General features: G+C 36.1%; 1 protein-coding gene across 9 annotated transcripts in view; it reads left to right on the top strand.

The window, feature by feature from the left end:
- ARID1B (AT-rich interaction domain 1B) overlaps positions 1 to 21,143 on the top strand; it is a 400,901-nt gene that overhangs the window by 225,851 nt on the left and 153,907 nt on the right. For 5 of the 9 annotated variants that reach the window (XM_076002846.1, XM_076002845.1, XM_076002844.1 and 2 more), the window contains exon 5: positions 14,549 to 14,590. The exons of the other annotated variants lie outside the window; for them this stretch is intronic. In XM_076002846.1, coding sequence (XP_075858961.1) covers positions 14,549 to 14,590 — 42 coding nt within the window. The remainder of the gene's footprint in view (positions 1 to 14,548; positions 14,591 to 21,143) is intronic. 9 annotated transcript variants of the gene reach the window in all.

The raw sequence follows: 21,143 nt of genomic DNA, 5'->3' as shown, positions 1-21,143 counted from the left end.
CCCTACTTTGGTGCTTCTGTCTCTCGCCCGCTCCACCCCCACCAAAAGAAACAAAATCACCACCCAAACTTCCAGGGCTGGATGAGTTGCGACTCGTTTCGCGTAATTAAAACAAATGGCTGACAGCGGAAAAGCAAAGAGCGGGGAGGAAGGACGCGGAGCTGCGGTGGGGAGCCCAGGGCGGCGGGCCGGGCGGGGCCGGGGGCGGGGCGGGCGGCGGGGGCGGGGCGGGCGGCGGGGGCGGGGCGGGCGGCGGGGGCGGGGCCCGGCGGCCGCCGCCATTGGCTGTTACCCGGAGCGCCGAGGCCGGGCTGCTTAGCTAGGCGCTTGGGTTCTGTTTGTGGAATAGCTGCTTCCTGGAGCCAAGTGCACGCTCGTCAGCCTTCTTTGGTGGGAAAACCAACTTACAGTAGTTTTAAATAGCTGAGAAACGCCTAAGCTTGTAAAATTTCATCTCTCCCTGCCTGTGCTTTCCTGTTCTTAATTACGCTAAAGAGTCTTCTCAGATACTGCTTGTAGCCTTTCTCTGTCACACAGACTTGGGGCTCATCGGGCGCTCTCCTGGTCACCTTCTGTAGGTGTTTTCAGTAGCATGTTGGAATCTAGAGACCTTTGACGACTTTTTCAAGTAAGATAAACAACACATGTAACACCATAGCAGATTATGACACATTTAATACGTCTAGTAGTAATCAATTAGGGCCACTTTGGTTTTTAAACTTTTAGCCACGCTGTGGACTGTACAATTTCTAAAGTTTGTTTACTCTGTTGTTGATATTGCTTACGCAAAGAACTTAGTATTTGCTACATGTGTTTCTGTTTCCTATCAAACTTAAATCGACTTAATTTTGGAATTCTGGAAATTTAACTGATGATCTGTTAAAGGAATGTAGTTTTATCAATGTTTATGAAGAGACAGAATCTAAGAAGTGAATGAATGTTTTGGAAAAATATGAGAGAAATGGCCTTGAAAAGGGGTTCAATTAATGTTCTTTTGGTTTTTATGCCTTATATTTACTGTGTATATGAATATGCAGAGTATTTTCATGTGGCTCTTTCTGTGTTTGTGATTTGTATACAAACAGGAAATTTTATAAAGGAACTAATTATTAATGCAAGGACATTTCTAACCTTGCTCATTATTGCTATTGATGACACTTGCCAATTACACTTAAAATTAAACTCAAATTTATTTGGGTGTTTTATAAAAAGGGGGGAGTTGTATATACCAGGATATACTATTGGAGTCTGAACCTCCCTCAATCTTACCCTTCCTGCATAGGAAGAGCAAATGAAGTGTTAGGAAAAACACTCATTGGTTACTATCACTAGGGCAGGATCATCAGCTCTTTTTAGGTTTTGAGCCACAATCTTATGTAATAGTGGTTAAATTGATGCAGGTCAATGAGTTTGGGGTTGACAGGCTTCTAACTCTCTAGCTTTGTAAATATTGAATTAATGGAAAAGCTCAATTTTTTACATATCTCAGAAGGGAAAAGAAAACAAAACAAGTTATTTTACTTAAACTGGTACAATTTGAAAGCAGTATAACATGAATTTAAAAAAATGATTTTCCCCCATCCTCCCAGCATAGTCTACTGTTACACTAACCCCCTTTGGTGAAAATGGATCAGCAGTTATAGGTACATCAAACTTTTTAGAATCACCATTTTAATGTTACCTGGAAAATCTTAGATATTTTAAAATCCTAACCTAAATAAATGTTAGCAAAAAAGACATATCTATTTGGAAGTCATTTATAACCTCTGTGTGGAAGCAGTTTCTATTTGCTGTACACATTAACCTAGTTTACAGCAAAATCTGAAGTTAAACTTTGCCTACCTAATATCATATTGAGTCAGAGATTCCTGTACTCCTTCATGTTCATGAAAGGTAATCTTGAAATAAGTAGTACATTCAAGTGAGATTTCAGACAAATATATGACTTGACCAATTTTGCATTTAGATTGTAGATAGTTAATTTCAAGTCATTTATGCTTTTAACTTTAAACCATTTCCATATTTTTAATAGTGAATTTGTATTAATACTTAACAGGTCTTCTATTTTTTAAAAATAAAGTGACATTGAGTTCACATTTCGTATGAGTAGTTTTATGTGCCTGTGCTGAGATATCACTGAACTTGAAAGCTTTTTTTGTAGAAGAAAGGTTTGTTTTACGATTTACTTCAACAGTACTGAAGTGCAGCTTTGTGGAACCTTGCTTCTTTAGCCATTCCTACCATGAAAACAGTGATACATAGTTTCAGAAACTGAGGCAGCTTTCATCCCAAACCCTGACCAAAGTTGTTTGTAAACTGGTGGTAAAACATGATATAAATGCATGTTACTACCAGAGTGGCAAGTTTCTTTTTGTTTGGCTGTGCATTGTTTGTTTCAGAAACTTCATTTTTGCTTAAAAAGCTATAAAGAATTTATATAAACAAAATTGAGTTTACTTAATATTAAAATGTTGAAAGAGCTTACTAGGAGTTGATGTTTCAAACATCAAAAATATAGCTTTTCTGGCTCACACCTGTAATCCTTGCACTGTGGGAAGTCGAGGCAGGAGGATCACTTGAGCTCAGGAGTTCTAGACCAGCCTGAGCAAGGTCTCTACTAAAAATACAAAAGTTAGCAAGGAATTGTGGAGTGCCTGTAGTCACAGTTGCTTGGAAGGCTGAGGCAGGAGAATCGCTTGAGCCTAGGAGTTGAGGGTTGCAGTGAGCTATGATGATGCCACTGCACTCTACCCGGCACGACAGGGCAAGACTCTGTTTCAAAAAACAAAAATCTAACTTTTCATCCTTAAAACTACATTTCAAGTCTTTTGCTATTTTCTAAGCAGAAAGGAGCTTCATTGCCTAAACTCAGTATATTCCTGAGCTATAAGTAAACTGTACTATTGTGAAGATTCAAGTGTCATGTTTCAGATCTCAGGTTTGTATAGTGTTTTCAAGTCTGAGCTTGTAAATACTACTTTAATGATGGCTATAGTTTTTATTTTAAGTTGACTTGCTGGTTTTCACATTAAAATTGAAATTTATATGCAATTGTATTAAATAACAAAGAATTTCAGTAGGCAATGATCCCTTTCTAACTTCAAAAGACAACCTATTATTTGTACCTGAACAAAAAATTTCAAAAACCTCAACCTCCCTTAGGAGAAAGACATAGCAATTCCCAAATCTAAAAATTATCAACTGAAAATTTCAACTGTATATTCTAGAACACTTTATGAAAACAAAAAAAAGGTATACTATACCAGCAGCCAACCTTTTTGTCACCAGAGACTGATTTCATGGAAGACAATTTTTGGGGGGTGTGGCAAGTTCAGGTGGTGATACGTGGCCCTGTTCCTAACAGGCCACAGACCGATACCAGGCTCATAGGATGAAAATCTAAGGCATTTTGAAGATGAGAAACTATGGAATATCATTTTAATTCTTGTGTGTCTATTTGGAAAAGATTAACATTTTCTGAGCACTCTGGATTACTATGTTGTGAAATGGGAAGTACAATACTGTGTAAAGAATAGGATTCTAGTATATCAGAATGTCTGTTACCTGAGGACATTTGCCACTGACCACTTTACCGTTTGTCCCTCCCTTTACACCCAGTTCTTTACAGCCATAGATCTGTTTTCTTTTCCTTGTAGATTTGCCTTTTTCACAATGTCATCAGTGGCATTATACAGCAGGTACCTCTTGCCTCTGGCTGCTTTCACCTAGCTTCATGCGTTGGAAGTCTGTCTGTTGCTTGTATCAATAGTCAACTCCTTTTCATCGGTGTGTGGTTTTCCATTGTAGGGATGTGTTCTATAGTTATGTTTACCCATTCATCAGTTGAAGGATATTTGGGTTGCTTCTAGTTTTTGTCAATTATGTTTAAAGCCTCTGTAAACATTCTCATACACATTTTCATGTGAACATGTTTTCATTTCTGTGTGTGAATACCTAGAAGTGGGATTGCTGGGTCATATGGTAAGACTACATTTATCTTTATGAGAAACTGCCAAACACGGTGGCTCACGCCTGTAATCCTAGCACTCTGGGAGACCGAGGCAGGTGGATCACTCAAGGTCAGGAGTTCGAAACCAGCCTAAGCGAGACCCCACCTCTACTAAAAATAGAAAGAAACTAATTGATCAACTAAAAATATATATACAAAAAATTAGCCAGGCATGGTGGCGCATGCTTGTAGTCCCAGCTGCTCGGGAGGCTGAGGCAGAAGGATTGCTTGAGCCCAGGAGATTGAGGTTGCCGTGAGCTAGGCTGATGCCATGGCACTCACTCTAGCCTGAGCAACAAAGTGAGACTCTGTCTCAAAAAAAATAATTAATCTTTCAGAATAAAGAAGAATCTCTACTCATGAACATTCTATAAATATTGATAATTCAAGAAATGGTAATTTTAGCACAGAAAAAGTCAGAGGGAGAATTAAAGCACTCACCTAAGAAAAAAGTGTGTCTGAGGCCCTGTGAGGGTTAGGTTAAAGAAACTGCCAAAGTGGCGGTACTATTTTGCTAGAACTGATTATTTTAAAAAACTAGTTCTCTTTTTCGAGTCCCATATTTTTACCGTGAAAACAGACAAATTACTCATGTTTTATTTTGCCAAATAATATTGCTATCTGTGGTAGAACCAGAGGATTCCTCTTCTTTTCCACGTTCTAGTTATTTGTTCTTTCGGGGAGCACTGTCATCATATGTCACTAGTGTTTTAGAAAGTGACTTTATTATTTAATATCAGGATGTACCATTGATATGAAGTAGTTGTTCTTAACAAAGCAGTTACAGATCAAGAGCTCTTGCTCTGCTAGATGAGCCTGCTGACAAGTGTGCCTGCCTTCTCTTCGGCGGCCTTCCTCTACCGCTGGCCGGCTTTCGGGTTTCTGCTCATTGCTTCCAGTCTAACCTAACCCTCACAGGGCTGCAGGCACACTTTTTTCTTAGGTGAATGCTTTAATTCTCCCTCTGACTTTTTCTGTGCTAAAATTACCATTTCTTGAATTATCAGTATTTATAGAATGTTCATGAGTAGAGATTCTTCTTTATTCTAAAATATTAATATTAAACAAAATGGAACACAAAATGACATTCAAGTAAACTTGGTAGCAAAGCATTTTCATACAGCTGATACCTATTTTTGAAGACTTCCTCTTTTTTCCTGTATAATTTTGGTATAGAAAGTATGGTTTTTAGGGAAGAGGAACAAAGGGAAATAGTGGTATGATGACAGTTGCCTGGAAAACTTCAAGCTGTCTTTCTAAATTTACCTCTTCCGTGATGTCCTGTACCAGCCTCAGTTTCCTTCACATGTAACACACACATGGTTTTTTAATTTTTGTTCTAGTTTCCCTTAGCAAATAAGGCTGGCTATATTAAGTAGTTTAGAGGAGAGAAAAAAGGGAGGTGGCATGGTTGGTGTTGAGGCACTTTTTAGTTAAGGATCTTTGGATGAGTAGAACTTTAGAGAAATCTGAAAAGAATTTAAAAAATAGTTGTCTTTCCTAGAGTCTTTTTCCTTAATCTTGCACTTACTAGTTTACCTAGTTAAATACAAGGTGTCCCAAAAGTCTCCATACATAGGGAAAATGGTAAATTATAGCTAAATGTACCTTTATTTACAAAAGTCATTATTTTTAGATTCTCTAAAATTAGTTTCATCTAAAACAAGAATTAATTTTAAGGTAAAAGGTAAAGTTTTGTGGTTAAATTTAAGTGTACCTTATCTTATATTCTTTCTTTCTCTTTTTTTGAGTTGTCTTTCCATTCCAATTTGATCATCAAAGATAGTCTTGTACAATTTAATTTAAATTTTGAAAACCCTTAAATCTGTACTGTGATAAATGTCTTTGGTTGTAAACACTATTTCAGTGTTTTAAAACTCCATCTATTTTGTTAGAAGTATTTTAGGATAAGAAAGAAGTTTTTCTTGTCTGTTACTTTTTTTTTTTTTTTTTAACATTCGGACCCAGGTGACAGAGTTGGGGGGCCGGGCATATTCGGACTGGCAGCAGGGCAGCAGTAAAGAAAACCGACATAGAATCAAAATAATAGGTGCAAACAGCCATTTCTTGGCAGTAATAGAAATTTAATTTGTTTATCTAAAAATGTATCTGTTTTTAAAACATGTTTTTATTCTCATCTAATCAATAAAAGTCCTCCATGTGGCACCTCATACTCTTCAAACAGTGAGTGACTTTTATAACATATGTCTCTCTGTGGAGGTGGTCACAGCCTATGATATCTCTTCTCCATAATGATGCTGTAAGAATTTTCAACTTGCTTTTCTCAGCTAACCTCAGTGATGGAATGGGACTGGGAGAAGGGAGTTAAGGGAGTTAAATTGTACGTTAGCCACAATTTTCATCTTTTAGTACCTTAGTTGATTTATCCAGGTATTTTTAAAATATAAAATTTTCTATTTTATGAAATGTAGTTAAAATTAGTATAAGAGTTTATTTATTGGCTTATTTTTTTTAGCATCTGAATGTGTCAAGGTGTAGCATAGTAAATTTGATTAGTAAACTCTGTGTATGTGGGTGTGTGTTTGTGTATAGATGGTTAGGTAAACCAGGGACATATGGCTTAAAATAGCATTGAATTATGAGCAAATTAGAACACAATGCAAGATGAATATTTACAAAATAACTAAATATAATCTTTTAATGAAGTTTAGATAAACTACCACTTACTTAGTGTTTAAATGTTTTTTTAAGAGTTCTTCATAAACCTGTAGTTGTATTTTCCTTCATCAAACCTAGAATTTATGAATAAGTATAGAAAATCCTAATTAGAAGTAGAGAATAATTTAAAGTATGCAGAAAAAAAGCAATCACATAGAAATAATAAGTATTAGTGTTTTTTCTATATACATATTTTGATTTAATAATAAATGACTTATAGAAGTATTTAAATGTAAATATGAAAGCATTGCTTTTATTGAAATTATAATCTTTTTTCAAAAGTTTTGTTTAGAAATCTAGATTATTTACAGATGGTTGCATTGGAAAAGCCAAATGAAATCATGAACAGATAATGTATATTTTAATATCTGTATTTTTTGTGATTCCATAGCCACATTTCTTGATAAATACCAGAAGTATGGAAGTGATTAACTTCTATATATGTGATTTCTTTAGGTATAGGATTCCTAATGCCCCCAGATATACAAATGTGTGGACCATGCAGGGTCACACTTTGTAGGCTTCCATTCCACTGCCTGCTTCTCAGCTAATCTGTGGAGTAGGTGTGGTGCTGTGACCATGTAAGCCTTCTGCCAGTGTTCTCTGCAGGACCTGGGCCTGTTGGTGTCCTTCACAGTCATGACCTATAGTACGGGCAGGACATTCTCACCATCTGCTGCATTGTGGTCAACCAATCTAAATGTAAGGCTCAGATTTACTTTTAGAAATTAAATTTGGAAGGACTGTATATGTTTTTTTATAAAGTATTTACTGTAGTCTAACTGTAGTTGTTTCTTGGTACAATACAAGCTTAAAAAAATCATTACATCTTAAAAGTGAGATAGACAGAAAAGACCTATCTGTGAACAACATAACTACTTTATTCCCATCAATTTATAAGAACTGATAGTTTTAAAAGAATTTAAGATTTCTTGGCTAGAGAGACAAATGCTTCAAATATGTATATATCATTAAATATTGTTTTCTGTTTGGTTTGGTTTTTGTTTTGTTTTTCTTTAGTAAAACTAGTATGTAATGCAAGAGTATATCACCAACCAAATTGTACATAAGAGTTAATTTATATGGTCACATTAGGGTTGAGCATGTCTTAAGCCTTTTTATTATTTATATCTATACCTGTGTCATAATGAGATTTGTCAAATTAGGGTTCATACATGTGTATTTATATTTTAATTGTTTGTGTTATAGTCTTCAGTGCATTCATTCCTACAAATTTATTTGTTCAACAAATTTATTGAGTTCCTACTCTGTGACTGGCATTCTCCTAGGTAATACATCACACAGTGAACGGTATAGGGAAGGTCCCTGCTCTTGGGAAGTTGACATTTTAGTAAAGGGAGAAAGACAATAAACAAATGAATAAACATGAAAAATTCAAGTGGTAATACAAGAGAAAAGGAGGGATTCTGTGAGGAGCGAGTGATAATGAAGGGCTGGTAATAGGATGATCTGGTAACAGAGTGTTCCAGGAGGAGCGAACAGCAAGTGCACAAGCTGAATGTGAGCAGTGACTGTCTGGAGGAGCAGAAAGCAAGCAGTACACGCTCGGCATCATGAAGGGATGAGAGCGGTGGAACTGAGAGTCACTCGGCAGGGGGAGCCACATAGCTTACGTTCTCGGGGGCCATGGTAAAGAATTGAGATTTAATGTTATGGTCTTGGAAGGTTTTGGAGGGTTTTAAGTATGAAGTGGAGATGGAAGAAGAACTTGGCTGTGTAGACACTACAGATGCTTTCAGAACTCCCTTTAGTGTCATGGCGTTCTTGCCTGGAAATCTGTTGGTAAATGCATGATGCCTAGAGTTATTTAGAGCTATATAGTACATCAGTTGGTTTTTGCTGTGTGACAAACCAGTTTATAACCTAGTGCACAGAACCTCCACCATTCCTTTAGCTCATGATACTGTAGTTTGACAATTTGGGCTGGGCTCTCCTGGGTAGTTTGATTTCTGCTGGGCTCAGTCTCCCTACTTCAGTCAGCTACTGACCAGTTAAGTGGCTCTGCTTCTTGGAGTTGACTGGCTCTTGTCTAAGGCAATACGATAACAGAGCCATGTATCTTGTCCTCCAACAAGCTAGCCTATGTTCATTCACATGGCAGCTGGTTGAGTTTCAAGAGAATGGTTAGAAGTCTCCATTGCCTCTTGAGCCCTAGACTAAGGGAGTGGCACAGTATGATTTCTGCTACTGCAGTCTGTTGGTCCAGGCAAATCACGAGTCTATCCAGGTTGAAGGGGTAGAAAAATAGACCTATCTTTTGATGGAAGAAATTATAAAGTCACATTGCATACTAGTAGCTATTTTTGCACACTCAAGGTCTGTCTCTGAGCCATACCATGAGTTCGTGACTGGTATCCTTTCATTGCTTCATGAATCCTAAGTGGAGGAATCCTCACCCAGTTAGAGAATATAATTAGAAAGAAAAGTGTGACCACAATGCTAACTGCCTTTGTTTTAAATTTGACAGCCTAATATACGAAGACATAACTAACATCCTAGTATAGGAGATAATGTGAGCATATCACTTGTGAAAAGCTTAATTACAACAACATATCCACCATCTGCCTTGAAATCATGTAGTAGTAAGTATAACAGAAATGCTTTTTGGTTGCATAGATGTATTTTTCATTTTTATCAATATTTATTGGGTCCTTATATAGAGACAAGGTTTTGGTTAATTTTAAATACATTCTAAGAATGGTGGTTCTACTCAGCAGCATTTAACAGATAAGGCATCATTGTGTGTTCTTTCCATTGCTAGCTAACCAAACACTGAGCAGTTTTAGCAAGCTGTGTCCTTGAGCTGTCGTGAGCTGTCGTGTGCTCTGTACATGCTAATAAGGAGAACGAGGAGAATTAATAAGTGAAAGAGGAATGCTGGCAACGTTTGATAGGGCTTTCTAAAAATCGTTCTACTTTTGTAATGGATTACAAAACCCCCAAACACGATAAAATAATAGTAATGATAATAATAAAGAAAAAGATAAATAATTTCCTCACTTGATAATATTAAAAGTTTGGCCCAACATAAGAGATGTGTGTGTTTTTCATTATTATGTAGTGCTCTATTATACACATATACCATACTTTAACCATTCTATATTTGCACGTCTTTTTCTAATTTGTTATTTTAAATGTTGATGTATTCTAAGGTGAGAAGCAATTTGGCAAAGAATTTCAAAGTAAATAAATTAAATACATACTGATGTAGTACACATGTTTCATATATAAGTGGTATATCACAAATTATATCCTTAAGATAGATCTCTGTAGCAGATAGATTGCTGGATAAATGAGCATGAACATGTTTGAAAATATTGATGTACAATGGAAGATGTACATAATCCATGATGTTTTCTGGGTGGGCTGTTCTTACTTACATTGGGGAGTCTGGTTGTAAACACAAGTGTTGACTACTGTATTTTTAATTTTTGCCTACTTGACAGATAAGACTTTCACTTACATTTCTATGATTGTTTTTGACATCGAACAATTTTTAATGTTGCTATTTGCTTATTTTGGTAACTAATTACTTTTAATTGAACAAGAGGCACATGGAGTTGGTGAGAAAAAATTCTTACATTGTAAAATAAAATACAAGGAAAAGTAAATTTCTGTCCCTAGAGGCAATTAGCGATGTATTTCTTGAATTTCTTTGGAAAATATTCTAAGGGTATGAAGCATATGACCCACCCCCACTTAAAAAAACAAACAAACACAGAAATGTTAGTTTGCTGTATGGACTGTTCTGATTCTTTTTACTTAATAGACTATCATGGAAATCTTATCTGCAAAGGTAGATTTCCTTCTTGCAACAGCAACATAGTATTCTGTTTCCCTGTACAGCACTTAGTATACTCCTTGTTGATGAACATTTGGTGTGTATTTAGCTTTTCACTGTTACAAACAACTCCAGTAAACATCCTTGGAAATCTTTATTTTTGTACTTGAATATAGTGGAACTGTTGGGTTGATACTTAATGAATGATATACATGTACATTTTGGTGGATACTGCCAAAGAGTACTTGATTCCAGTATACATTCTCATCAGTAGTGCAAGTCTGTGATTTGAGTAATTACCCAAACCTTCGTATTGTATTAATTGTCATTATCACAGTTTTTAATCTTTAGTAATTTGTTTTGAGAAAAATGGAATAATGTGATTTTTAAATTTGTATTTCTTTTAATTATGAGTAAGGTTCTTTATAAATTATTATAAATGGGTGTTATTTGTCACCCCAGTTCATCTTTTTGTGACAGTGTAATTCTTATTTTAGAATTTTTTAAAAAAATCATAATGTGGTATAGCTTTATCATTGTTTTATTTTAATGAAAATGCTGTTGGGATTAGTATTCTCTGTACTTTCAATGTGTTCTTTAGTGAGAGAGAAAGGAAAGCATAATTAATTTTACTTCCAAATTCATGTTTTCCCAGTGTTCTTACTCAAATGATTGGAAATTAAGGTGATTTGTGTTATTTTTGGTGGATGTGGGGCTTAGGGTAATTGGAAGAGAGAAGTCAATTGAAGGTTCTTGTGCTTGAGTAGAGTGGGGACGGAAATGGCTTGGCTGCTGCTGAACTTTGCAGGTTGAACTTTCATAGTGCTCTCAGAAGTTCTCCGCAAATGGAATCCTTTTAGGCACTTTTGTTATAAAGTGTTGCTTGTAACATCATTTAAAATAAGTGTGAGTTAATGGAAGGGGCTTTGTCTTGTGTTAAAAGTCTCTGTTTTGTTATCTTCAACCTGTGATGGTCACACTTCTGTACTTCAGGAACCCTTGAAAAGTTCTCTCTCCCATTGAGGTCAAGTGTATGCTTCTCATCAGAGTGTTCAAATTTATCTTTGCATTTGTTACGGCAACTCTGTGGATAAGGAGAATATTGGCTATTATATTCTAATTTTACATTTGATAAGACCTGTGCCTTTTTTCTTGGTGATTTTTTATACTGTGAGTTTTAAGTTTCCCCAACTGAAGTTTAAAAAGAAAAATAATACTATAAATGATCTCTTTTCATTTCTGAATTTGAATTTATTTTTTGACTGTCTAGTGGATGTTTAAATACATTTCACTCAGGTATTTATACCTTAGTGAAACTTATCACTTTTATTCTTTTATAATATTAAACATAAAACATTGCATTTAATAAATATTTGGAAAGTGTTTATGAATGAGGGTGTTTCTTTTGAGATGTTTAGAACAGATAAATGCAGATTATAATGAAGGCAAATAATTAACATTTGTTATCAACACTGTATTTTCCCAATACATTATGAAGTTTTCAACAGAGAATATACTTTTTCCCAGTTGTACATCTTTGTGTTAACTTAAAATTGTGATTACTTTATAGCCAAATTAAACTTGATGATAATGGTTGGCTAAAACTAAAATCGCATCAGATCAAAGCAAATCTACTTATGGTTTATATATAGGAATTTTACGTGTTTTTGGCATGTGAAATATGAAATAGTTATTTTTATATTTAAAAAAATTCCAGTTTGTGACAAAAGAAACAGAAAAGGTTAGCATTTGTGTTGCTAACTTTAATGACTACTACCTGAAAATTGTGTGTGAAGGTTGAAATACTCCCTTACTCCCACTAGAGGGGGTTCCTTCCAATTTAGGTAAAAATGCTTAGACCCAGCATGAAAACCTTTGTATGATATTGATATTCCCTTATCTTAAATTGAGGATAATCTCATGTGTTTTAAATCAGCTGTTTTTCTGTAGGTACCGAAATTAAAATCTTACAGAAATTGAGAATGTGAAAGATACTTGCTAGAGCGCATGTGTATTTAAACTGCAGTGCTTTTGAATAAAACATAAATACTTTTGTAAAGTTGCTTTAATTAAATTGGTTTAAAAGCATTATCACTTAGGAATTTCAAAACAGCTCGCTAAGCCCTGCTGGAGACAGAATCTAGGGTGAAGGATGAGAATGACCTGTTGAGATTCAACTCCTTCCTCTCATCCCCAAGCCTTGTCAGTGTCTCTGTCTACTGGGTATAGCCACATGGAGAGTTCCAAGTGCCACTTGAAAGCTTTGCTTTGTTGTCACCTCAAGTTGTCAAATATTTTAAAGCTCAAGTTGTCAAATATCTTTAAATAGATTTCTGTTCACTATTGAATTTTCTTGCTACCATGACTCTTTACAATATGTTAAAACACGCAGAACTTATTCTGAAGATGGGTTTTTTGCAAATTTAAACTTTAATATGTTTTAAAAATAATTATGTTTGTTAAAATCTCACATTAGGGATGAATGTACTGAATGAGTGACTGAGAGGTGCAGATAATGATCTATATGTATAATTCACAAGCAGATGTCATATAATATTTACAGTAGTTAAGATTCAGCAAATTTGTTGTTTGTGCTTTCCTTTTAACTAAGGTCTTCAATGTTGATTAGAGGTTTTAATGTAAAAAGTATTTGAGGTTAGTACCCTAGCATGGTGAAAAGCAGGACTTGGGAAATTCAGACATATGTTAAATGCAAATAGCTTCTTTTTTCCTCATCTTAAACTAAAAGTCTATAAGAAGGTGTTGTTTTTAAATCTATCAGCTTTGGAAATTGAAGTGTAAACAGAAATGCTGTCAGTGAATCTTATAATGATTTTCTATTATAATGGATCCAACACTTCAGTCTTTATCCTAAAATCATATTTGGTATCAGCAACATACAGTTTTCATCTACATGAGGCTGCTTATCTTCTCACCGCTGATGGTGTCTCCTGTGCCTTGTGTGTCTGCATCTATTGGGGCAGGCCGGGAAGCTGAGCCTCACCCTCACTAAAGCAGTTGGAGAGCTCAACTTGCTTCCTCGGTTTGTTTTTTGCACACATCCCCCCTTACTTTCATACTAGATGACAGTCTCGTAATGATTTTCCTTTCTATATTTCCTTTCCCCAAGGGAAGAATTCAATTTTATTTTGTAAAGATCCATTGGATAGGCCTGTGTGCCTTCTACTTAAACACCTACCACAAGTGCCTAATTTTAAAAGATTTAAAATTGACAGTGAGACCAGTTACATTCTGATATTACTGCCCTGCCCCCACTGTCTTCCTCAGATTCTTTAAAAATATTCAGATTTGTTCTGTTCCCTTTCTTCCCTTGCTCTTTTCCATCATGTATTGGTACTTTGTAGTAGTCAAAGTTAAAAGCTTTATACACCAGACTGAATAATTATGTTTAAAAAACAGTAATTACCAATACACGTCTTGTTCCACGCAGCTTTTTAAATTCATGTTAATGAGCTCTGTCTTCTAATGCATAAGACTGACAGGCAATTTTGAAGTTTTGCCATCATTTCACAACTTGTTGCTTAGACTCTGCCTGCCTTTTCCAGAGTATTGCTTTCAGGAACTCTTGCTCTGCAACATTCCAGAGATTCAGTACTGCCCACTCTGATCTAAGCAGGACAAGAAACTACTAGCAATGCATAGCTTAATGAGATTGCTTTACAGAGGGTGACTTTCCCTCCCTGTTAGTAAAAGATCAAAAGGTATATGCAGCATCTTGTGATTAACACGAGAAGGGCGATTCTGCTAACTTCCTAGATCATTTTGAGGAACTTCAGCCACCATGTCCACATGATGGCAGATAGATTCATTTGATAGGAGCTGACCCTGTTACAAAACCAAAACCCAGGCAGCGGCTGGGATTTTGAACCAGCTTTTGAAGATACTCACAGATCTCTCTTTCTTGACAGCTGACATAAATTGAATGCCACTTTTCTCAGAATTCTTAGTTCTAGGTCATGCCTATGCTCTGCTTTCTGTGGCTAGACTCAAAGAGGTTTTAGATAGTGCCTAAATTATTTTTTTCCTTATGATTTCAGGTTGAAGTCTTGGCCTCGGAGGATACAGCCTTTGGACTCAAGGTGTGTAGTCTGATGTAGTTTGTTGCGTAGGTTTCGTCAGTTAGTTCCCCTAGGTAGATTTGAAGGATCAACAGAGAGGACTTGTTTTTTTTATTCAAAATACTGAGGTTTTAAAGTCTTCACAAGTTTAAGATTTTCCTTTTATTGTGATTAAGATTACACTGTGGCAGTATTTTGTTCACCTGCTTTCTTTGTTGTGGAGGATATGAGAAATAGTGTAGGAAGCCAAGAGTTCCATTTAATAGTAATTGACTTTTAAATATGAGGTAGCTGTAGAGCAAGATTTACTGAAATTTCTCCTCAGTTTGTGGGTACTGAAATATAACTGCTGGATGTCATCAGAGTGCTGTATTTAGTTCATAGCTCCAGCTTTATTCATTGATTAATTCAACATCCCTCCTTCAAACTGACCCCCTGTAGTCCAGTCACAGCCGAGCGAAAACCCAGTTCCTTTCTGTAAGGAGCTCATCATTGGTTGGCAGATGCAGGCCTGTAAACAGATAAATTGTCCCGCGGTGTGGTTGTGCCCATGCTGGAAACATACCAGTGTCTGTGCGTGTGGAGGGGCGTGGGGAGGCTTTCCAGGAGGTGGATCTCAGGCTGAGTTTTGAGGCCTTAGATTATATTGAGGCAAGAAAGAGGGCCAGGAGAAATGAGAGCTATTTTTCAGATAGGAAAACAACCATGAAAAATATCAGAGGAAGCTAAAAGTAGTTAAATTATGCCTCTGTGGCAAGATCTGAGGCTGGAGAGGTTAAAGATAATTTTATCCTATAGAATATGGAAAGCTATTACAAGATCTCAAGCCAGATAGTGGTCAGATTTGCAATTTAGATAGATGATTTCGGCCACGTTTTTGAGAATAGATTTGCCATAGACCAGTCAAAAGCAGTTTGAATAGGCCAGGTGAAAGCTGATGAGGGCCTGAGCTGGCATCGTGGAAGAAGTGTCAGAGAGAAGAGGATAGAAATCCTAGGGTCGGTCTGCAGGGTCTGGTGACTACTGGGGTGTGCAAGGATAAGGAGGAGAAGAGCTCAGGGTGAGACCAGGGAATATAAGATGGTACACTGAGAGAGAACACAAGATGGGAAATTACAGATTTTTTAGAATTATAATCTTCCAAACCTATATTCTTTATCGGACTAATGCATTTTGTACACATTTGCTAATAATTTTTAAACCATATAAGTAAATTAGAAGGAGGCACTTAACAATTATGGAAGCTAGATTTCATTTTCATATAGAGGTGTTGAAGTATAGAGTATAGAGCAGGTGCCATCAGTTACTTTGGAAGTCACAAGTTTAGGAGAATAGGGAGGTTGGTGGAACCTTGAGAGCACGTGGCATGGGTGATCGCTTTCACCTTACCCCTATGTGTACTACATCTTGACTTAAAACCAAGAATTGGTTATTTATATTTTTTCATTTTTTTTTCTACTTTCCATTCTACATGTTTGACATTTTAAAAGCACCGTCTAACACTTGTACAGTAACAATAGGTCAGATGACACTGTGATACTACCAAAATCAAAAAACTATTCTGAGGTTATAAACTTGGCAGGATTTTACCTCATAAATTAATACTTTATAAATAATTTGATACAACTCATTTATTACCCTAATATGTTTTTTATGTTTCTGTATCTGCCAAAAAAATTACTAAAAGAAATTATTAATTCTAAATAGAACTGATTCCAAATTATTTACAGTATTTAACATATGGTCATCTTATAAAGTTTTCATTTTTTATTTAATGCCCAGCATGAATGTGGAATATTCACTGCATATTTAATAAACCTGTAGGGTCAGTTCTTGTGAACTCATCTTCATAATCCTTCCTACTTACTGAGTATGCAGCAATATTATGGAAGATTAGCATAGCTAGCAGCTTTCACTCTGCCCTGCTGTGTGAAGGCTTTGCATTTGTTTTATGGCTAACCCAGCAGATTGCTTTTATAGTTTTAAATTCCAATATGTAGAAACAACAGTTTGAAACTTTTTTCCTACAATGCAGAGATTTTCAAAGTAATAGATGCTTTTCACTTTTGTAGATCTATACCAAAATGTTTACACATGATTAAAAATAAGAAATTTGAGCAGGGCACCATTGTTGTCACCTACATGGGAGGCTGAGGCGGGAGGATTACTTGAGCCCAGGAGTTTGAAACTACAGTGAGCTATAATCACACCACTGTACTCCAGCCTGGGTGACAGGGAGACCCCGTCTCAAAAATAACAAAAACAAGACAGATGCATGTCTGTCCCATGCATGTCTCTGACCCCTTTTAGTGGTGAGCTTTAATGAACTTCCAATCTTTCTTTATCTTTTTTTTTTCAACTACCTAATTCTTCACTTACTTGTTTGCTTTGCCTTCTCCTAAGCCAAACTAAAACCTAAAAGCTCAATATTGAATATGTCCATCTCACTGGAAAATGACTTAAAAGTGTTGGGACCCAAGAATACAAACAACCTATTAAAGTATATGAATACTTTATCGGTGAAACTACAACCGATGAAAACAGCTTCACAATTATACAAAATCATGACTATTAGGGCTGGCTTGAGATTAATTTCTTAAAGTTAATCTAATGGAAAGTATCTATTTTCTTCTTAAATCTTAATTTCACACATATACTGACTGATTCATTGTTTTATTATGCTTATCTCAGTGAAAGGTGACTTAGAATTTGAAATGGTAATAACTTTTTCACTGTATTAAACACTTCAACTGTTTTCCAGTGGTTCTAATTTTTTCTTCTGAATTTAAGTAACTTTGATTTTCTTGAGTTTGTTTCTATACAAGTCTAATTAAGATGCTTAATTTTTAATTACATATACTTATAAAAAACAGGAATTGTGAATACAAAAGCTGCTTCAAAATAAAATTGGGTTAATATATGTCTTTATTAAGAAAGGAAAGTTCTACAAGCTATAGACCACTGTTCTTGACCTTAGTTTCAAGACTTAAACATGTTAAAAAGTTTATGATTCTGTAGAAAAATACATCAGGAGTCCCAGGGGCAACCAACATGGGTTGGTTCTTTTATAGAAGGTGATTGAGCATTCTATATAATTAATGAACTAAGTAAAGCTGCTAGTGATAATGAGATGATGAGTTATCGAAACAAATAGGCGTGTGTGTGTGTGCGTGTGTGTATAAAATTATACTGTTAAACAGAGGAAAAAGTAAAAAAGAGAAAATATCCCGGGGTCATTTAAAAAAAAAAAAGACTGTGTAAACATAACTTTCTATAAATTTCTTAAGAATCTAAAAAAAAAATATATATATATATATATATAAATTACTTTAAAATATCATGACCATGAATGTCCTTCATCTTCTAATTTTTTATAGGTTAGCTAAGTCAAGAATTCTAAAAAAGCAAGTTTTCACTTAATCTACTTTTTTGTAAGGTGTGGGCACTATTGTTAATCCCCAGTATTTGGTGAAGAAATAGGAACTCAGAGAGTTTAATAGCTTGTTCGAGTTTACACAGCTCATCAATCACAGAACTGGGTTGGCACCAACAAGATCAGCCCAGAGCCTAGTAGTGTCTCTTCCTGATGTTCTGAGAAGTGATGAGGTGCCCTGTCACTCTCCCCTCTTGACTTCATGGTTGTAGCCACCTTTGCTTTGGCCCCACTCTGGCCTCTTCTAAGGTCCCTAGTGACTCCCCCAGTTCCAGATCTGGCTGCACAGTTTAGTCATTTGCATTTTCTTGCCTCTTTGCCCCATCTGACCCAGCTGACCTCCTCCTCTTTGGAGCACTCTAGTCCCTGGGCATCCCCAGCGGTGCCGTGGTGATCTCCTGTCAGCCTGGCCTTTTCTCATGCTGTTCTTCCTCTTCGCAGCCAGGCAGCACTGCATTTCATCAGGGCTCCATCCTCAGTTCTCCTCTCTGTTATGTGGTCAGTGTCACTATCTCCCCCTCTTCTTCCAAGGAGTATTCTTAAATGTCTTGCTGAATGAATGAATATGTGGAAAGCCAGGGTGAAGATTAAACCATGTATCTCTTATTCAATACATATTTCCTAGGGCAAATTCTTAGTGCTTACTTATTTGGCAATAATATGATTTGGTTACCAAAATAATTTTTAAAGACTTTGAAAAGTAGGGGAACAGAAACATATATTATATATTAGCAGTTTGTTTTTTATACCTGTCTTCTAATTCTAAATGGGCCCCAGAATTCCACAAACCAGAAAATATATTGAGAGACTATTTTGGCTGACATATTCTTTGGAAGAAGAAAACTCTGGATTTTATGCCCCTTTTTGTAATTTTTGATAAAACTATTATAAAAATGTATGTGGAGAGGTCAGTTTAAAATGAATTATGAGGGATAATCAAAGGGCAAACATATTGCATTCTGACAAAGAATGGGCAAAAGAAAAATGACCTGATATCAGTCATCATAGGATCCCACAAGATGACAAGAGCCCTCTACTCCTGAATACCCTGCTAGCTGATGCTATTCCTAGATGTCACCAGCCACTGGTGGGGAGGAGAGCTCCACACTGTTCCCACACCCTTTCCCTTTGAACCAAACCCTAGGAGACACATGTACAACTCAGTAACTCGTCTCGTTTCTCCAAAACCGTATTACAGCACCCACTCTCTTGTGTCTCATTCTTCCTACATTTTCTGTATTTTACCTATTTCCATCTTTTCCTGAAACTCCCTTTCTTAGGATCCTAAAATTTTAATCCTGCAAGAGATCTTTAGGATGCTCTGGTATAGTCTTACTCGATGTTATAGATGAGGAAGTTAAAGGCCAAAGGATCACTTGTTCCTAAGGTCATATAGCTCATTACCCACAGAGATGAGACTAGAAATAAGGACTTTAGTTAATCTCATTATTTTTCCTCAATGTTTAAGTACTGAATACAATTTCTATTTCTTCTTTTACATTTATACATTTTTCCCTCTATTTTGTATCTTTTTTTTTTTTTTAAAGACAGGGTCTCATTCTGTTGCTTTTGGGCTAGAGTACAGTGACATTATCGTAGCTCATTACAACCTAAAACTCCTGAGCTCAAGTAATCCTCCTGCCTCAGCATCCCAAGTAGCTGGGACTACAGGTGTACACCCCCACGCCAGGCTAATTTTTCTATTTATTTTTGTAAAGATGGGATCTCATTGTGTTGCCTAGGCTCGAACTCTTAGCTTCAAGCAATCCTCCTACTCAGCCTCCCAAAGCACTAGGATTATAGGCACAAGCCACCACACCCAGCCTTTTTCATCCTCTTTATTAACAATTTTTAACATTTGTTTGAGGCACCTAAAATGTATTGTTATAAAATAGAAAAGTCTAAACTTAAAGTATCTTTAAGATACTTTACAATCTAAAAGATTGCAAAGTAAATCCTAAATTTATTTACTCTTTTGTATTACACTTTATCTATATCTTGCTTGCATCAAAGATCAACCTGGTCTTTTAACCCCCACCTATAACATAGTCCCCTAAATATATGCCACCCTTCACTTCCCTCTGAGCCTAATTTCCACCTTGCCTCTCCACTAAATTCTTTCTTTCCCATTTTCTCATTGCATTTCAAAATCATGCTTTCCATCTAGACTCACTTCTTACCCCCCCCTTCCTCTTCTTCAACATCTCAGTATCGTAGACTTCTGAGTGCTCTTCCTCTGAGCTTAGCCACCCTCACCACCTTTATAACTTCTTTGGAATTTCTCTTCTGCCAACTTCTTTTTGTTTTCTTTGTATATGGGAGACCACATGATATGGCCTCACCCATTTCCAATGTGTGGAGTTTTTTCCCCAGCAAGGTGGTGAGCTTAGAGAATCCATTTTGTTCATCTTTTTATATCTGTATTGATTTGCATGTGGTAAACAGTAAATAAGTGCTGATGGTTATTTAAGAATTCTACTGATGGTGTAACAATTGTGATTGCTAAGAGCAAAAATCCTGTGATACTAAGCTATTACTGCTGTGCTGTTTTCTGTCTGGGATTTCCTCACTGATTCTCTTATCTTGCTAATATGTTAACTTGGCATTCCATATTGAAGCTCTGTAGAGCACTCCTAAAGGAAGACATAATCATTGTTAGTGCTTGTTGAAGCTCTGCCGTGGATATGGTTGGCACTGAAAGCTAGTTGATTCCATTTCATCTTGCCTAACTTTAACTGTTTGTTGATCAAGTTCTACAGTTGTATTCATTGATTTTATTTTTTCCCACCCTATTGATTTCCATTCAGACAAATGTCTATGGGATATACATGTTATGTGTCAGGTAGTGGAAATGCAGTGGTGAGAATAATAAACCTTTATTTCCACGGACCTTGCACAACTTTGGAATGATCTTATGTCAGAAGTCCAAGAAGAGATGCAAATTTTGGATATGATTGTGTGTTGTAATTACCTTAATTGAATCTATTTGTTACATTCGTCGAAATGGAGTAGGATTCCAGTTTGACTCATGAAAATTATGAATAACAAAAGGATTAGTTGCCTGTAAATACAATTTCAAATAAAGTGAAAGCAAAATCTATTTTGTCTTTATTTATAAGGGATTTTTAATTGCAGAAAATT

This window comes from Microcebus murinus, chromosome 5, assembly GCF_040939455.1.
Source record: "Microcebus murinus isolate Inina chromosome 5, M.murinus_Inina_mat1.0, whole genome shotgun sequence".
Lineage (NCBI taxonomy): Eukaryota > Metazoa > Chordata > Mammalia > Primates > Cheirogaleidae > Microcebus > Microcebus murinus.
This window is presented reverse-complemented; position numbering and strand designations above follow the sequence as displayed.